General features: G+C 36.4%; 1 protein-coding gene across 1 annotated transcript in view; it reads right to left on the reverse strand.

Annotated features, from left to right (window-relative positions):
• actr5 (actin related protein 5) overlaps positions 1 to 18,371 on the reverse strand; it is a 36,782-nt gene extending 18,411 nt beyond the window's left edge. The window contains exon 1 of the mRNA XM_042755115.1: positions 17,919 to 18,371. Within this exon, the coding sequence (XP_042611049.1) occupies positions 17,919 to 18,362 (444 nt within the window). The 5' untranslated portion in view covers positions 18,363 to 18,371. The remainder of the gene's footprint in view (positions 1 to 17,918) is intronic.
• Positions 18,372 to 18,579: the final 208 nt, after the last annotated feature.

An 18,579-nucleotide genomic window follows, 5' to 3' on the forward strand; every position in this document is an offset into this window, starting at 1 on the left:
GTAATTGAACTTAAATCAAATCGCAATATGGACTAATATCTGTAAATATTAAGCCGGAAAAGTTTATTTAAATATGAATCCTGTATGTTCTCCGTGTCTATGTTAATGAATGGTGCAGACGCGCGGTTTCATTTACTACACACAAACTGAAGCGCACGTGACGCTCGCAGTGATTTCAGCGTCTGCTGTCTCACTTAAAGAGGACGTAAACACATGCCAGACATCTCCAGAACTGCTCTGAGAGTCACTTCATGAGCATTTGACCGTTTGATTCGAGTAAAACTAGCCCAATATCACAAACACAGACCTGTAAAGGTATCCACGGCAACCCTTCAAAATAAAAGTCTTGTTTCATTTAAAGACAAGTATTTGCCAGAAATGTATTACTATTGTTCAGCAGAATGTACATAGCCTACTACTACTAAAAAGAAACAAACATTATTTTTTAAGGAATAAATCACACAACATTCCTTCCATGCTTTAATTTTAATAGTAAATCCCCTTTGTTTACCAAGAAATAAAATTTGCGTAATTTTTAATAATTAAAAGATTAATTAAATTAATGTTTTATGCCTTCATTTGATAACCAGAAAAATGTAAACACAAAAGAATTTCTGAGGGGAAAACATTTCTCAAGTTGTTTTAATGCATTTAAATAATCAGACATGCTAAAACACAGAATTAGGTAACAGTGAAATATATGGTGAAGAAAAAAATTAAAAAAAAAAACATTTCATAGGGCCCTAAACATGTAATTTTTGTTAAACTGTAAATTAATTGATGTGAAAATGTATAATTTTTTTTAATTTTAATTAATGATTTAATTTAAACTTTGATTAATACGATTTAATTTAACCATTAAAAAGGAGTCAAGAAAAATTTTAACGGAATCCAGAAAAATGAAAACAGAAAAAACGGATTTTGGGAAAAAATAAAATGGCCCTATATATACACTAAATATAATAATTACAATATTTCATGTTAAAATTATTTATACAGTGAAAGAACAAATTAATGTGCATACCCACGTTGTGAATTAAGCGGAAAGTTTTCGTAAAAAGTTCAAATGTGCAAATAAACATAAATAATCTACACAATTATTAGTGAATGAGACCCATTGTTGGTAAGCTATAGTCATCACGCTGCGAGGATATAGATTATGCTAGCTTACTCCTCATTGAAAATGTTTTTAAAAAGGTCTTTCAAAACAGGTTTATTATACAATGAATTACAGGCCTATAATTAAAATTATTAAGACTGCAATGAAAAAGCTTTACTTCTAGCTCCGACTTCAAAAAAAAAAAAAAAAAAAAATCTGTTTATCACAAAATAGGCCTATGGTTCCTCTCTCTTTATTTTATTTTTTTAATTTATTTATTTATTTTTCCCACTAGCCTATGTTTCAGGCAACAAGAGAAATATTAAGGGAGTAAATTAAAACATTTAGCTATACCGTTATCAGCATATGAGGGAGATTCGTCTCTCGTAGGGTTTGAGAGAATGCGCTGTTAATGCAGCGTCAGATGCCGAAAGTGCCGACAGTTTTTACTTTCACTTTCTAGTGAATCGACTGATTCACCGCATAACCCTTGCACAAAGTTTGCACATTGGTTGTGTGATATCCACTGGCTGGCCTTCCCGGTTTAAAATAAAAATTTACAATATGACGTTTCCTCCATTTTGGAGAGTAATCAGCGGTTGAATCACTGAAGTCACATGGACTATTTTACTGATGTCCTTGCTACATTTCTGGACCTGGGAACATTGCAGTTGTGTTGCTGTCTATGGGATGGACAGAGAGCTGTCAGATTTCATCAAAAATATCTTAATTTGTGTTCTGAAGATGAATGAAGAACTAATGTCTTATGAACTACAAAAGAAATTAAAGACACAAATTAATGACAGAATTTTTGGTGAACTATCCATTTAAATATAATGATGTGCACAGGCTTCTCTGAGGGTTAGGGATCAGGTTAAGACATAGAAAATATCATAAACCTGACATAAAACAGTGGAAGCCTATGAGTGATCTCACTAATATAGTAAAACAAACCTGTGTATGTGAACTACCTGTAGTTTTACCTGCTTTGTGAGGACTACATGTCTGCATAATAGGGCCTTTGGCACCGCTTTAGTTCCAGAACTAAAAGTACAGTACTAAAGTACTGCGATGATTTGGCACGAACTGTCCCAATACCATTTAAAGGGTTGCATTTGCACCGACAGTGTGTACTAGGACGTGACGTAAGCCGGTCGACAGCAATGTCATTTGTGCGCGGCGATCAACAACGAAAACAAAGAAGAACAACGTTAACAACAGGAGGATGGAGGACGCTGTGATCGGAGCTGTGTTTTTGTTGTGTCTCGTGGGTTTCACAGTAATGGACGTGGAATGTCAATGTATATGTAAAGCGATTGAAAGGAGGACTAAGAATCTCCAATGACAACTGGCAGTGCTAAATTTGCTACAAGTGCCTGCACTTCAGCGTCTGTATATTTATTGCTGTTCGTCATACTTGCGAAAAAAGTTGACACAGTGTTTACAGTATGTTACACGGTGTTTTAAATCATGGCGGGTGAGGGCATTTTCGAATGCGTCTGGCCAATTAATGTATACCTACATCATGGGTAGTACCAATTGTGCTGGTTAGACCCTGCTCTGGAGTAGGAGCTAATTTGGTTCTCGAAAAAGGCAGTCTGGTACTAAAATCGCACCCAGTTCCTGTGGTGCGAAAACGCCCAAAAGTGAGTAGTTCCACAGTTAGTTCTGGTACTATGAAAAGGTTCCTGCGGTGCGAAAGGCCCTAATGTAGTGTGTATTCATGTTTCTTTCCCCATAAATCAAATAGCTAAATAAACATACAGTGATTATTAAAAATGTAAATTGTAAAAATGTAGAAGGTTAGGGGTGAGGTTAGGGTGTAGAAAATACTGTAGTGCAGTATAAAAATCATTACACCTACATGAAGTCCTCATAATGATAGATGTACCAATATGTGTAACTACTACTATTTGATAACTACTCTTGCTGTAACCTCTAACCCATAATGTCTCTCTCCTTCCTGGGAGTTGATGATGATGACATTAATGATGTATATTTTCACAGAAAATTTTTTATCTAATATTTTTCTAAATGTGGAAAACGACCTGTTTCGGTAATGATAATCAATTTGTCAGGTACACGTTCTGACAAGAGAATTTTTAACTTTTAACTGTTAAATTCAGTCTGTCATTTTTCTGTCACATGAAAACATCTAGCAGAATATCCATTTACTTTTTTCAGAATATTTTCATTCTAATTTGTTTAAATTACAACATAACATAAATTCAGACACAGCTGGACGCATTGCGGTAATAAGAATTTGAAATGCAAAAATAATTAATTCCTATGTTTAAATTACTCTTTGTGCAAGGTAGAGAATAGTATTTAGTCTTTACTATGATTTTTTATATATATATTACTAAATTGTATGTTTAATATTTAAAATATTATTAGGAGTGGGACGGTTTGCTGAAAAAAATTGAACCGTTCAGTTCTCCACACCCGGTTCAGCACGCGCTGGGACTGCGGTTCAACCTAAATCTGACAAAGCATCTGTAATATGGTTTGCTATAAATAACACATAAAACAAACAGGGTTCAGCTAATATATGTTTCTGTTGATGGATGCGCATTCTGGCTTCCCAGACATTACAACAACAGCGATGAAAAAAAAAAAAAAAAAAAAAAAAAAAATCTTGACAAACCATTCACTCGTTCAATGTGAATGCCGTATGCTGGAATATGAGCAGTCATTTATTCCGTCATCACCCGGGTGCTGATACCGTGCGCGCGCACAGGTGAAACCTGAACAGCACACGTTAAAGGGATAGTTCACCCAAAAATCAAAATTATGTAATTAATGACTCACCCTCATGTCGTTCCAAACCCGTGAGACCTCCGTTCATCTTCGGAACACAGTATAAGATATTTTAGATTTAGTCCGAGAGCTTTCTGTCCCTCCATTGAGAATGTATGTACGGTATACTGTCCACGTCCAGAAAGGTAATAAAAACATCTTCAAAGTAGTCCATGTGACATCAGAGGGTCCGTTAGAATTTTTTTTTGAAGCATCGAAAATACATTTTGGTCCAAAAATATCAAAAACTACTACTTTATTCAGCATTGACTTCTCTCCCGGGTCTGTTATGAGCGCGCACAACACTGCAGTTTAGTGATATCCGGTTCGCGAACGAATCACTCGATGTAACCAGATCTTCTTGAACCAGTTTACCAAATCGAACTGAATCGTTTGAAACGGTTCGCATCAACAATAAGCATTAATCCACAAATGACTTAAGCTGTTAACTTTTTTAACATGGCTGACACTCCCTCTGAGTTCAAATAAACCAATATCCCGGAGTAATTCATTTACTCAAACAGTACACTGACTGAACCGAGCCAGACAACGAACGAAACATTGACTCGTTCTCGAGTCAAGAACCGGTTGCATCAGTTTTCAGATCACCGGTAGTGATGGGAAGTTCTGTTCTTTTTCGCGAACCGGTTCTTTCGGACAGTTTGATTCAATAAACCGGTTGCCGAAAACGGTTCACCAGTTCCTTTTGCGCTCGACGTAACGACTTCATTGGCGATGATTGCCCTTGATTCAAGCCTTCGGTTTACCCGCGCTCATAACATTAGCACAGAATCAGTTCAGAATCAATCACCAAAAGAACCAGTTCGGTTCAGATGCGCTGTGTGTCAGTCTGAATCACGCATGCACAGTATCATCAGCTCCTCGGTTCTCGAACCGGCACGCGCGTCCGACAGAAACGGTTCTTGACTCGAGAACGAGTCAATGTTTCGTTCGTTATCTGGCTCGGTCATCAGTTCAGTGTGTACTGTTTGAGTAAATGAATTACTCCGGGATATTGATTTATTTGAACTCAGAGGGAGTGTCAGCCATGTTAAAAAAGTTAACAGCTTAAGTCATTTGTGGATCAATGCTTATTGTTGACGCGGAACCGTTTCAAACGATTCAGTTCGATTTGGTGAACTGGTTCAAGAAGATCCGGTTACATCGAGTGATTCGTTCGCGAACCGGATATCACTACACTGCAGTGTTGTGAATGCGCTCATAACAGACCCGGGAGAGAAGTCAATGCTGAATAAAGTCGTAGTTTTTTGGATATTTTTGGACCAAAATGTATTTTCGATGCTTCAAAAAATTCTAACGGACCCTCTGATGTCACATGGACTACTTTGAAGATGTTTTTATTACCTTTCTGGACGTGGACAGTATACCGTACATACATTCTCAATGGAGGGACAGAAAGCTCTCGGACTAAATCTAAAATATCTTATACTGTGTTCCGAAGATGAACAGAGGTCTCACGGGTTTGGAACGACATGAGGGTGAGTCATTAATGACATAATTTTGATTTTTGGGTGAACTATCCCTTTAATATGTGTTTAAACTAAACTCATTTAAGTTTTGCCAGTTTAAACATTTAAGACCCAAAGGACGCAAGCTCGCGTGCACAGTGAGAAGATTTGTGCGTGGGCTCATCGAAGCGTGCAAACCCGCTCCTCAGAACGCGTGCTAATACAGGTGCATCTCAATTAGAGGTCGACCGATGTATCGGTTTTGCCGATTCATTAAACAGTGTGAGAGCGGCCTCTAGTGGTTGAAATCACTGACAACACGTGCTATTTGTTTCGATACGTGAGGCTGAATGCTGAACAGAGCGAGAAACTTCAGACCCGGATTTAAATGCAGCTGATAGAAAATCCTGCCGCGCCACAGAGCGCCATTAACATAGTTTTCCATTAAATTACATTATATTCACCCCGAATCTTTGTTAATGTACAATTATGAATTGTATATTGAGCATTTTCATCGAAACGTTTGTCTTTCTGTGGCTCTAACAAAGTCTGTATGCTTCATTTATAGAGCTATAATATAGATCGCTCTTTCCATTTGCTCCGTTTTATAAACACTGAACTTCAAACTTATCTATGCCTCATTGTTCATTCTTGAAGTAAACTTGTGTCTGTTTGGTGAATAAATAAACAGTTTTAGACCACTGCTCGAGTTGAACGCGACGCGTCCGGAGTGTGTGTGATACCGGTGAGTTCTTCTAGACTCAGCGCTGCTCTTTTATTTTGATTAGACAATCATTAAGTGTTCAAGAATAGAAGCAGTTAAAGTGTGAGAGTATACATTGTGCTGGTATAATTGTAGTGCCCTGTGATTTCCGTGATGCGGAAAACGTGGACTGTATCACGGAATCCAGTCATAAAAACAGAATTCACAGTTTAACATGGAATATCATGGAATTGGTCAAATTTTGAATTAATTAATTAAAAGTAGATCATTACACTTAAATCAAATCACGATATGGACTAGTATCTGTTACTGTTAAGACGCAAAAGTCGATTTATATATGAATCCTGCATGTTCTGCGTGACTCTAATGAATGGCGCAGATGCGAGGTTTCATTTATATTGAAGCACATGTGACGCTCGTGGTGATTTCAGCTTCTGTCGTCTCTCTAAATGAGGATGTAAACACATGAACAACATCTCCAGAACTGCTCTGAGAGAGCTTTCATGAGCTTCTGACCGTTTGATTTGAGTAAAACTAGCCCAATATCACATACACAGAACTGTAAAGGCGGCAACCCGTCAAAATAAAAGTCTGGTCTATTTTTCAGTAGAATGTACATACTACTACTACTACTACTAAAATGAAACAAACATTATTTTTTAAGGAATAATCACACAACATTTCTTCCATGTTTTAATTTTAATAGTAAATCCCCTTTGTTTGCCCAAAAAGTTAGCTTAATTTTCAGTAATTAAAAGATAAATGAAATTAATGTTTCATGCCTTCATTTGATAACCAGAAAAAATTTTATACACAACACAGAATTTGAGGGGGAAAAAATCATAAGGCTTCTTTAAGAAAAAAATGAATAAATTAAATTCAAATAATCAGACATGCTAAAACACAGAATTTGGTAACAATAAAAAAATATGGTGAGAAAAAATAAAACATTTCATAGGTCCCTAAACGTAATTTTTGTTAAACTTTTATTAAATTGATGTGAAAATGTACAAGTTTCATGGTTTTAATTAATTAGACTTGCTTTTTGATTAATAAACTTTTAAAACTAAAATAACTATTAAAACAGAGTGGAGAAAAATGAAAACAGAAAAAAACTGAATCCAGAAAAATTAAAACGGAAATAACGGAATTTGGAAAAAAAATAAAACGCAATTTAGGAAAAAATAAAACAGATTTTGTGGTGATTTCAACATTTACTATTACTGTTATTATTACTTTTATTATTATTACTATTACTAGTATGATTCAGTACTGTTTTTTTATAAATAAAGCACTATTTTAGTTTGTGTAGAGTATCCATTTTAAAAACTATCGGTTAATTATTAATCGGACCTCTAATGTCAATAAATTAGAATGTCATGGAAAAGTTCATTTATTTCAGTAATTCAATTCAAATTGTGAAACTCGTGTATTAAATAAATTCAATGCACACAGACTGAAGTAGTTTAAGTCTTTGGTTCTGTTAATTGTGATGATTTTGGCTCACATTTAATAAAAATCTCAAAAAATTAGAATACTTCATAAAACCAATAAAAAAATTTTTTTAGTGAATTGTTGGCCTTCTGGAAAGTATGTTCATTTACTGTACATGCACTCAATACTTGGTAGTAGGGATGTCAAATTTCGATTATTTCCATGATCGATCATCATTTAAATTAACGATCAATTAATCGATTAATCGTTAACCATAATGCTGCAAAATGCGTCTGTTGAAGTCACGCAGTCACCGGCATGACAGGATGTGCAAAAGCCACACAAAAAATGCTTTCTCACTTGAATTAAAGAGGTTTTAGTCTGAATAAAATGCTAGTAGCAGGATTCTAAAATAAATAGATGTGATTATGATTATTTCATAAAATGAAGAGAGCGCGCCATACGTTTGAGGTCATTTTACTTTGTTGACTGTTTCCTATCCTGCACGGAGACCGCTGCACACGCCTCTTTAAATCGTTTTGTGGTGCTCGTTGTTGTATTTTAAAACACAATTTCAATGTTTTCAACTGACATTATGGTATTTAAAATAAAATTATCCCAAACGTAACTGTGGCGCGCGTGTGAGTGTGTTGCACATTAAGTGAACTACATCGGCACTGCTGCAGCAAAACACTGTTGCTCACATTAATTTGATCCTGCTGGTTTCTGTCCTAGAAAATGTCAGATTTTTAATTTTTGCGTTCCGGTAGGCCTATTTGTTTTTAAAAATATGGCGCATCAGATTGTGACAGAGCGTGCATGCAAACGAGGACGAGCGAGTGCGGCTTTGCGTAAATTTATTTGGGGGTTATTGCTCGCGTCTCATTTGGCACAAATCCAAATGTTTCCATATTCGCAATGTATTTGAATGTTAAACTATTATTTATAATGTAAACTAGGCTTGTACTTTACATGCATTCGCATATAGATGGAAAGATGATCCTCTTCACATGAGCATGTAACCTTTTAAATGTTTAGTTGATTATTTTATTTTGATAATGAACAGACTGCGATGTAAGTTTGAATCGCTAGAATATACGTGTGCAGCAGGCTCCGGCACGATCGAAACAGCTGAGACATTAAAAAAAATAAAAATAAAAATATATTTTCCGCAAAAGTGTTTACTTTAATTTGTGCACACACAATAAAAACAGAAGATTTGTGCTCTTGTAAAATAAAGCAAACAAACAGAATGTGTTGTCATCCTTTTTTTCCCCATGAACTTATGGAGCTCCGCCACACTTCTGTTTTAAATCAGTTATCTTAATTATTTAAGTTGGATATATTTCGCATATTTAAAAAAAAAACAAAACAAAAAAAAAACATGAAAACAAATTGTTATTTTTATGTTGGGCCTATTACTTACATAGGCTATACATTTTCCTTAAAGCATCCCATTTTGTCCCAGGGCTCGAGAACCTGTGCACTATTAGGTCCATGCAGAAACTTGTGAACGATGGCGTCATCGTTTAGTTTCATCACTGAATGCACGTGGGAAAACGTATTGTGTCGGTCACAGCGCCTATTAATCGCTGTTTTGAATCCAGCAATTATTTATTTACAAATTATAAGCTCTGATTATGACAAGTGTGGTATAAAAGCTTTGTTTATCAGAGGAATAATAGGAAATGTTAGATCGTGACAATGCCTCTGGATGCCGTTATAGCCTTCATTTACGCGGCTTTGTTCTGGTTTGCCCGTTAGTCACGAATTTCCACAAATTCAATAACATATAGGCATTGTTTCTTTTCCTAAATCTTTACAGTCTAACCCTCTAATTTCCCAGGTTTTTTTTATTATATTTCACTTTTAATCACTGTTTTCGCATCTCTTACTTTGGTAAACATGGGAAGGGAAATAAAAGATTTCATGAATTAAGAATTCGTTCGATTTATTAACTTATTCCCTTATTTCACTTAAATCATGGGTTATTTAGGGAACAAAATTAATGAAACATGGACAATTGCCACAATTGAATAAGTCGTAGGAACAAATCAACAAGTTGTAGGATAGCCTTTCTGTCCTGTGTCCTGCAGCTCTGCAAAGCACACGATATGAAACAGTTATCTGATGAAATGACTGAGTTACTACATTTCTATTGCTTTTTATGTTGAAGAACTTTTATGTTGTTTCTATTTTAATGTACTTTAAAGTTTAAATCACATTAAAAGCTTAATTTGTACATTTGTGAATGAATGATGCATGTATATACCGTCACCGTCACTCACAGCCGCTCGCACGTGTTCTGCGCATGAGCCACACGCAGCCCAACATTAAATCAGTTAACCGACCATCGACAGCCTTAATCGATTGCATCTCTTATTGACAAATAATCGATCATCGATTAATCGTTGACAGCCCTACTTGGTAGGGGCTCCTTTTGCTTTAATTACTGTCTGAATTCGGCGTGGCATGGAGGTGATCAGTTTGTGGCACTGCTGAGGTGGTATGGAAGCCCAGGTTTCTTTGACAGTGGCCTTCAGCTCAGCTGCATTTTTTGGTCTCGTTTCTCATTTTCCTCTTGACAATACCCCATAGATTCTCTATGGGGTTCAGGTCTGTGAGTCTGCTGGCCTGTCAAGCACACCAACACCATGGTCATTTAACCAACTTTTGGTGCTTTTGGCAGTATGGGCAGGTGCCAAATCCTGCTGGAAAAATGAAATCAGCATCTTCAAAAAGCTGGTCAGCAGAAGGAAGCATGAAGTACACAATGGATTTCTTGGTAAACGGGTGCAGTGACTTTGGTTTTCAAAAAACACAATGGACCAACACCAGCAAATGACATTGTACTCCAAATCATCACAGACTGCCACCAAAAGCATTTTCAAGCACCACCAGCTGCTCGTTTTAAGAAGAGAGTCTGACATTTTTTCACCTGGCTGAAAACTCTTTGGTGGACACACGTTATTGAATATTTATTTTAAGGCATATGGCCTACTAGTATTTATTTATTTTTTTCCTTTATGCAATAGGTACTGGAGCCCAACCTGAGAAAGTAGACCAGAATAATCCACTGCGTTGCTGGACACACAATTTGTGTAGCTGTAATTCATAGGCCGGGATTATGCTAATTGTGAATGAGCATGCACGAGCGCCCTATTTATGAATGATTGCAATTCATTAACATACATGTTTAACTAACAAATCGGATGTTTACGAAGCGTTTGTGAATCTGGAGGAGAGTTTTCGGGTAAGGTCTGTTTTATGCGCAAATTACTCATAATTTACTTATATATTTACGCAAGTTTCATGAATGAGGCCCAATATGTGGACATCAAAACATGTAAAGGTTTGAGCTTTTATTTTGAAACTGTGATGTATTCTCCTGAGTTTGCATAAATTTATAAATGATTTACCTTACAAATCTGATGAAATGGCGCATGTTGCGTTCCCAGATGAACATTATAATAAACCCAAACTTACAACATGCAGAGATGGAGTTTGAGAATCTCCACACATGTAAATGATAACAGTTCCTGTGGAACTACTGTGAACGGAGCTGCTGTGTGACGCACGTAATTAACCTACACGCATGTAAATAAAGCGCATATACTTTATTAGAACTGCATCACATATTTAATTGAACTGTAGCATTTGTGAATTCACAATTATGCTTAATTATGATTTTTGCATGGGTTTAATAGATCATGCAGCCTTGGGAAACAGTCTAATAATGTGTTTTATGGATTCTCATCCATGAAATGCGCCACGTCCTGTATTTTGCCAGTTAGTCAACGCGAGCAAAATTAAGTTGAGGATTTGTAAAAATCAAAGAGTCAAATAAAATTGACGAATCGCGACGATTGATTCAACTCATGATTCAATTCACAATACTGATTTCATGATTTCTCACGATTTTTTCTTAACAAATTTAGATTCAAGACAAATTATAAATGAAAAGGTGCACAATTCAGAATTATGTCAAATAACAAAACTAAATAGAAATTTTTAAAACCCTAAATCTAATCAAATAAATAAGAAAAAAAAAGAATTTGGCTGTGCTCTTTCCATCCAAAATTAGAGGCAACCACTGCATTTGAATCATAATCCAAACAAAGATGCTGAATACATGCAGCATGAGCAGTTTTTAAAATCTAAATTAGATTGCATTATTTGTAGGTATGCACCAAATGTTCGGAAACCTAAATTATTCGACCGAAAATAGCAAAAAAATCTCTTTCGGTGTTCGGCTGAATGAGCAAAAAAGGCCGAATAATATGTACTGAACAATGACTAACGTGATCAAATAGAAGCACGCACTAATGCAGCAAACATGTTGGCAGTGTGAAAGTATTTAAAACTATCAGAGAAAGATGCAGATATCATTACAAGCACGGAGCACTGACAGCGAGAGACTATTTAGTGCTGCATCACATGTCTCCGATGAGAAGAAGAGGTGTCTGATGCTGGTGGTTAGGCTACTGTATGATGATTGAAATCGTGAAATGGCCTCAGACGATTAGTAAATAAACTGCAGAATGTTATATTTTCTACTTGGTTTTTTTATAGAATTTTTAAAATATATTTGAAACAAAATTATATTTGTTACTCGTCAGTTGCAAACACTTTTATGAATTTTTTTTAAGGCATGTGACAATCTGATATATGCGACAAACATCTTCCCAAATTAGTAATGAGAATAATTTATAAATCTGCATGCTGTTGTCAACAAAAAGAAGCACTGAGATCTTCCTGCGGGTTTCTGCCAAAATAAAAGCCGAGAAAAAGCAACAACTCCATCAACATTCATAAATGTTAGTATTGTAATATTACTGTTGTTCTGTAAAATAAAATAAAGACAATAATAATGATAAATAATTACCCTACAACATCTCTATTAATACATTTATTATAAAATTCACACAGTGTTCAAATAGGGATCTGTATATATTCCATTTTAAAAGAATTCTCTTCTGCTCAGCAAGGCTGCCTTTATTTGTACAGTAAAAAAAATACATGCCAAAAAAACCATATATATATATATATATATATATATATATATATATATATATATATATATATATATATATATATATATATATATATATTACTAACTTATTAATTTTAAGTTAAATTGTGATTTGTTGGTATAATGTCTGCTAGAATGTAAAAAAAAAAAAAGGGTTCAGTGTTAAGTAAATATTTTTACATTGTTTTGTAATTGATTATTTATTTGAAAAGCAGGACAAAACCGTAAAAAGCACATTTTGGCTATTAAATTTATGCAATGGTGAAAAAAATGGTAAAACAATTACCTCCTTATAATCAGAGATGCAGGTAACGCGGCAGCTCTAATTTTATTGGACTTAAGTGCAGCTTTTGACACAATAGATCACGTGATTCTTATAAAGCGGTTATGCCATTTAATTGGGATTAGTGGGACGGTTTTAGAGTGGTTCAAGTCTTATCTGTCAAATAGATCATTTTCTGTAAAGTATGGTAACTTTGTTTCAATGGCAGTGCCTGTAAATTGTGGGGTCCCCCAGGGTTCTGTTATTTGCCCTATTTTATCTTCCTTGTATATGTTGTCCCTGGGCTCAATTTTTAAACAATATGTTATGTCTTACCATTTGTATGCAGACGATACACAGATCTATTTACCTATACACAAATCCGGCGAAACACGGAAGTAAAGCAGCTCCGCCATTACTGCGTGCCTTACTGCTAAGGAAGTAGCAGAAGTAGCGTGTTGGTCCCATAGGCGGCTGTAGCAGATGTTACCTGTACGAAAGTTATTTTTATTTAGTTTTTTTAGTACGTATGCTGTCCAGTGATGCCGGGAAGAGCGTGTTGTGTGGTTGGCTGTTTTAACAACAGCACAAAACTACAGGCCTGGAATAAAACCGTTAGTGAAATTCACAAACCTTGGTTGCACATTGACTGCCCATGTTTACGGCCATACGGATTACACAGAGTTCCTGGTCGAGCGGAGGACCAAGATGTGCGTCAAAAGTGGATGAAACCCATAAACCGAGATGGCTTCAAGCCAAACAAGAATACTGTGGTAGGTTTGGCTCTGACTGTTCATTCTGTTAATGCCACAGATTGCATGCAGTGGGTGTAACATACAGTGAAACAGCGCTAGCTAAGTTTGCTAGCAGTATCTTGTTGCTGTGTAACTGGAACTTTCCCAAGCTCTAACGTTACTGCTTGGTAAACTGAAGTTCCTCTCTTTGCATCAGCTTAAATGTTAGTCCTCGTTGTTTGCTTTGGATAAAAAGATAATTAAACTACTATGTCAACTATAAATAGATAGATGTTCGTCCTTGCAGAAACCTAATATGTGCAATATAGTACATCTGATACAACAGGAGACTTATCACAAAAGACTAGACAAAACAAATGAGATGGACAGGACAGGATAAACAACAGTTTTGGCCCTCACCCCACAAAAAGAAGAACAATCATATACACCCCCTTTCACGCATCATAAATAGGATGGTAAAGTGCAATTTTTTTTTTTTTTTTGTCGTTAACTAAGAGAAAGTGCAGAGTGCTATTTAAAGTGCTGTCTTGTTCACACTTGTTTGATAAGTACTTTTACCACCAATGCATCGCTCATTATGTATCTTCATTACCACTCTAAGGTGTGTGGGACACATTTTCCTGACGGACAACCTACAAGAGAAAACCTCTATCCTGTGTTGTTCATGGGTTATGAATTTCATGTAAGTAGGTCTCTTGGATAGCCATATTATTGCATCATATTTCATTCATTTAAATATGCTTGATTGTCATGTTTAACTAATGCACCTCTCTTCTTTTTTTCCCTTTAGGTAACACCAGCTAGACCTCCCTCTCCAAAAGAAGATGTCTTCAGCCATTACACCAGAACTCAACTACTGAACCTGAAGCTATGGAAACAGATGTGGATGTCGGGAATTTGGAGAACATGCCTCTGCAGACGTGTGATGTCCGAACCCAGTGGCCAGATCACATAGAGCACAACTACAGTTTCAACTGTGGTAACAAGCCGATGAAGGACTGTGGGACTCAAACAGATCCAACACCGTCAGTATCAGCACATAATTTAAATAACAAAGACTATATATTTTATACAGGTTTATGTGCTGACAGGTTTCTGGAAATTTTTGCAAGTCTTGTCGACTTTTTTCTCACAACGACTTAATACCAAATTGACTCTCCATGAACAATTTTTGCTTGTTTTAATGAGACTCCGTTTGGGGCTGTTGTTTACTGACTTGGGTAAACGATTTGGGGTGAGTAGAAGCATGGAATTTGAAATATTTACATTTTGGAGACCAATCCTTGCAAGATTCATGAGGGAAAAGGTGATCGCTTGGTTGCCCAGGGATACACTGAACAGAATCAGGCCCAAGACATTTCACAAAAACTATCCTAAAGCCACATGCATCACTGACTGCACAGAGGTCTTTGTACAAAGGCCAAAGAACTTAAGAAAAAGATCACAAACTTACAGCAATTACAAACATCATAACACATACAAACTGCTATACTGTATAGCCCCCAATGGCTATGTCATGTTTGTATCAAAGCTTTTTGGTGGAAGGGCCAGTGATAATTTCATCACAAAGAACAGTGGTTTTGTTCACCTGATCCCTGGTGATGAGATTTTAGCAGATCGATTCACCATCATGGATATATTGCCTCCAGGAGTGAGTGTAGCTCTTCCTGCATTCACACGTGGACGTAAGGAGCTGTCTGAACATGAGGTGACATCCACACGTCGCCTAGCTAATGTCAGAATTCACATTGAGCGAGCAATTCGAAGGCTGAAGGGTTTTAAGATTTTGTGCAATGTTATGTCTCAAAGTTTTCAAAATATTGAAAATATTTTAACAATTTTATGTAATTTATGTAATTTGCATCCTCAGTTAATCCGTAACAGTACTGAATGAATAAGAAACACTTGAAATGGGTATGTGTGTGTGTCTGTCTGTCTGTCTGTCTGTCTGTGTGTGTGTGTGTGTGTGTGTGTGTGTGTCTGTGTGTGTGTGTGTGTCTGTCTGTCTGTGTCTGTCTGTGAGTGTGTCATGGGCTAAGTTGTCATGGGAAAGTGTGAGTGTGATATGGTTAATATTGTATAGATTATGTCCTTAGGCTAAAGAAGGTCACAGTATACCAAATATTAATGTATTTATTAATGTAAATTTATGTAAATATTAATTGTATTTCAACAGAAAATCTAACAAAGCAACCAACAGTTTCAGACAGCAATTGCAAATAGTTAAAATGTACAGGTTTAAACTGTAAACAAATGTCGAACGTGCATTAAGTTGCCATAAAAATGCAATGCAGATAGTTAAAATGTACAGTTGTAAACAGTGAACAAATGTCGAACTCCTGATCTGTGTATTACTGCTAAGTTGTCATGGGAAAGCACATTAAAGTGTAATAGCTACTTGAGCCCACAAATTGTCATGACCCCGTGTGCAATTCTTGTTGCTACTGCTGGTAGCAGATGCTGAAAGTACACCCTCTTCAGGTGGCAGATTTTGTTCATTGTCCACTCTTCGTTGATGTTCATTTGGGGACCACACCATAAATTTACAATTCTTTTTTTTTTGCACAGTGCATTGCAACCTGGACCTGATAGTAGTACCCTAACCCAGATGCTGTTTCCCTCAGAACGTACTTTCCATCAATTAATCTAACATCGTATTTTTCAAATATATCATTTTTTACAGACTGCCACCATGTGCTTCAAGCTTTTTTGGTGTGGGACACTTAATCTCAATAATAGTATCTGTGTCAATAATTCCATCGAGACTGGCACCAAGCCAAATTACCACTCAAATTAGAAAACTTTATTAAAAGCTTACCGTTGAGAATCGGGCTAAAGTAAGGCGATCGTTTTGAACACTGGCTGGTTATGTACTTGCTCGAAAATTGATTTTGAATAATTTTTAAACAAAAAAGTTACAAACTGCAGCTTTAATTATACAGATGAAAAGAAAATATCATCTAAACTTTTCTAAAGACAGTCAGTTCCCCAGAGATACATTCATAAAAACTCCCACCACCAAATGTATCGCGATTTCTTTAACATCTCAACTGATTTGAATCATCACATATTTGTGTTGATTTTCAACTGGTTCGCGGTGAATCGTTACATCCCTAATAATGTCTTGACTGTACATTGCAGAAGTGTTATTTGGTTGCTTTGGTGCAAATTCACTAAATCAACAAGGTGCACATAAAACCAAAGTATTTTTTGAACAATACCAACAAAACTTGTGAAGTGGAGAAGTCAAAATAATCAGAGTGTTTGACTGAATCTACTGCACATTGCAAAATATAAAAACTATGCCTGGAACGCTTGCTGCAGTGAATTGTGTAAAAAAAAAAAAAAAACTTAAAAAAAAAAAAAAAACTTAAAAAAAAAAAAAAAACTAAACCTTCAAGAGCATCTACAAACATGCATTGGACATGGCATCCAAACCTGTTCAGCAGCCCTTTACACTGAACCATCTTCGCAGACTTTGATAAAATTTTTGCTCCCTGCAAGCCGGCAACAGCTGAGCAGTACAAGGCAGATTTCTACTGGATGTTGGACTCAGCTGACCAGCAACTGAGAGCTTTAGCCGGAGTGGCCTTCATACTCTCACTCAACCAGAGAACATGCTTTTATCTGGAGATGTGGGTTCTTAAGTGATTGCCAAGCTGAATCATGCAATACTTCACAAACAGATGAACATTTTCACACACATACTAAACCAAGTGGAAGCACTTAGACTGCTACTTGCTGTGCTGATATTGAGGACCGAACCTGCAGAAATTAAAAATAAATAAAAGAAATAACAGGAAGATAAATCAAGAAATAAATGCCTTGATAAAAACAAACTAAACAAAAAATAATCCTTATGTATTCTTTATGTATTATTTTGTTTATTTTTATTCTTTTTAACTCCTACTTATTGTTTCATGTATTTTTATATTTATTCAATTTTATTTTATCTATTTATTTTTTAAATATTTACTTATTTTTCATTTCTGCAGGTTTGGTCCTCCATATGCTAAAGGCATAAAGTTTCAGCGCAATAGATCTGGATCAGAAGTATCGTCACAGTTTGTGATGTAACGTTACAAAAAAACAAACTACTTGACAAAAACGAGATGTCCAGCGGTTTATCTCTGCAAATCCTTCTTCCAGCTCATAGTCATCTCTCATCAGAGTACACAAACACGCATGTGTGGGTGGATGCATACACAAAAACGCTTAGAGTAATGCGCATGCACCTGTCAGTTTACACAACATGCCATATTTTGTTGCAAATAACTTTTTTACCTTGTCAAAAGTTTCTGTGTTCTGCATAGACTGTTTTCAACCGATAAGAAGCTGCATTACCTGGGTGCTTATTCCGAGGTGCATGAAGACGTAATCAAAGATGAGCTCCTGTATGTCAAAATTAACCACCAAGTTGCGGTCAAACGCGCTCTTGAAAGTCCAGCGCAGCGGCTCGAGGCTAGGGATGTCATTCCCCACGTGCGCGTCGCTGCGAGCGGCTCCTCTGCTGCGCGCCGCTACCGACCTGAACACGAGCCGCGGCTGATCCAGCTGAGAAACACCGCTCGCCCAGCCCGCGCGGCACTGGAACGAGCCGTTATCCACTACTATCGGAGCCGGACAAGGCTCCAGACACTCCCTCTCCACGGTGAACACTGGATCGGGAGAACATTTATAATCCTCAAAAGTGTAAACGTTCCGTTTATCATTCATGGTACTAAACAACAAACGGGCGGTCAACTCTTGTTTTCTCGTCACCATTGATTGTTCGTGTCCGCAGCTCATTACCGCCACCTGTAGGTCAGTTCGACACTTCTAGGCGTATTACTGCCGTCCACAGGTCACTATTGGAATTAAATTCTTTCATACGGTCCTGTATCATGCAAGAACCAAGGAACTGCTTCAGAGATCAGTTGATGTTTGTCACTGTATCCAATCAAAGATAAAACAGAAAATGCTCGAAATCCTAATTCTCTCAGTTTAACATAAAGTTATTTTCTTT

This window comes from Cyprinus carpio, unplaced genomic scaffold (assembly GCF_018340385.1).
Source record: "Cyprinus carpio isolate SPL01 unplaced genomic scaffold, ASM1834038v1 S000006643, whole genome shotgun sequence".
In the NCBI taxonomy this organism is placed as follows: Eukaryota; Metazoa; Chordata; class Actinopteri; order Cypriniformes; family Cyprinidae; genus Cyprinus; species Cyprinus carpio.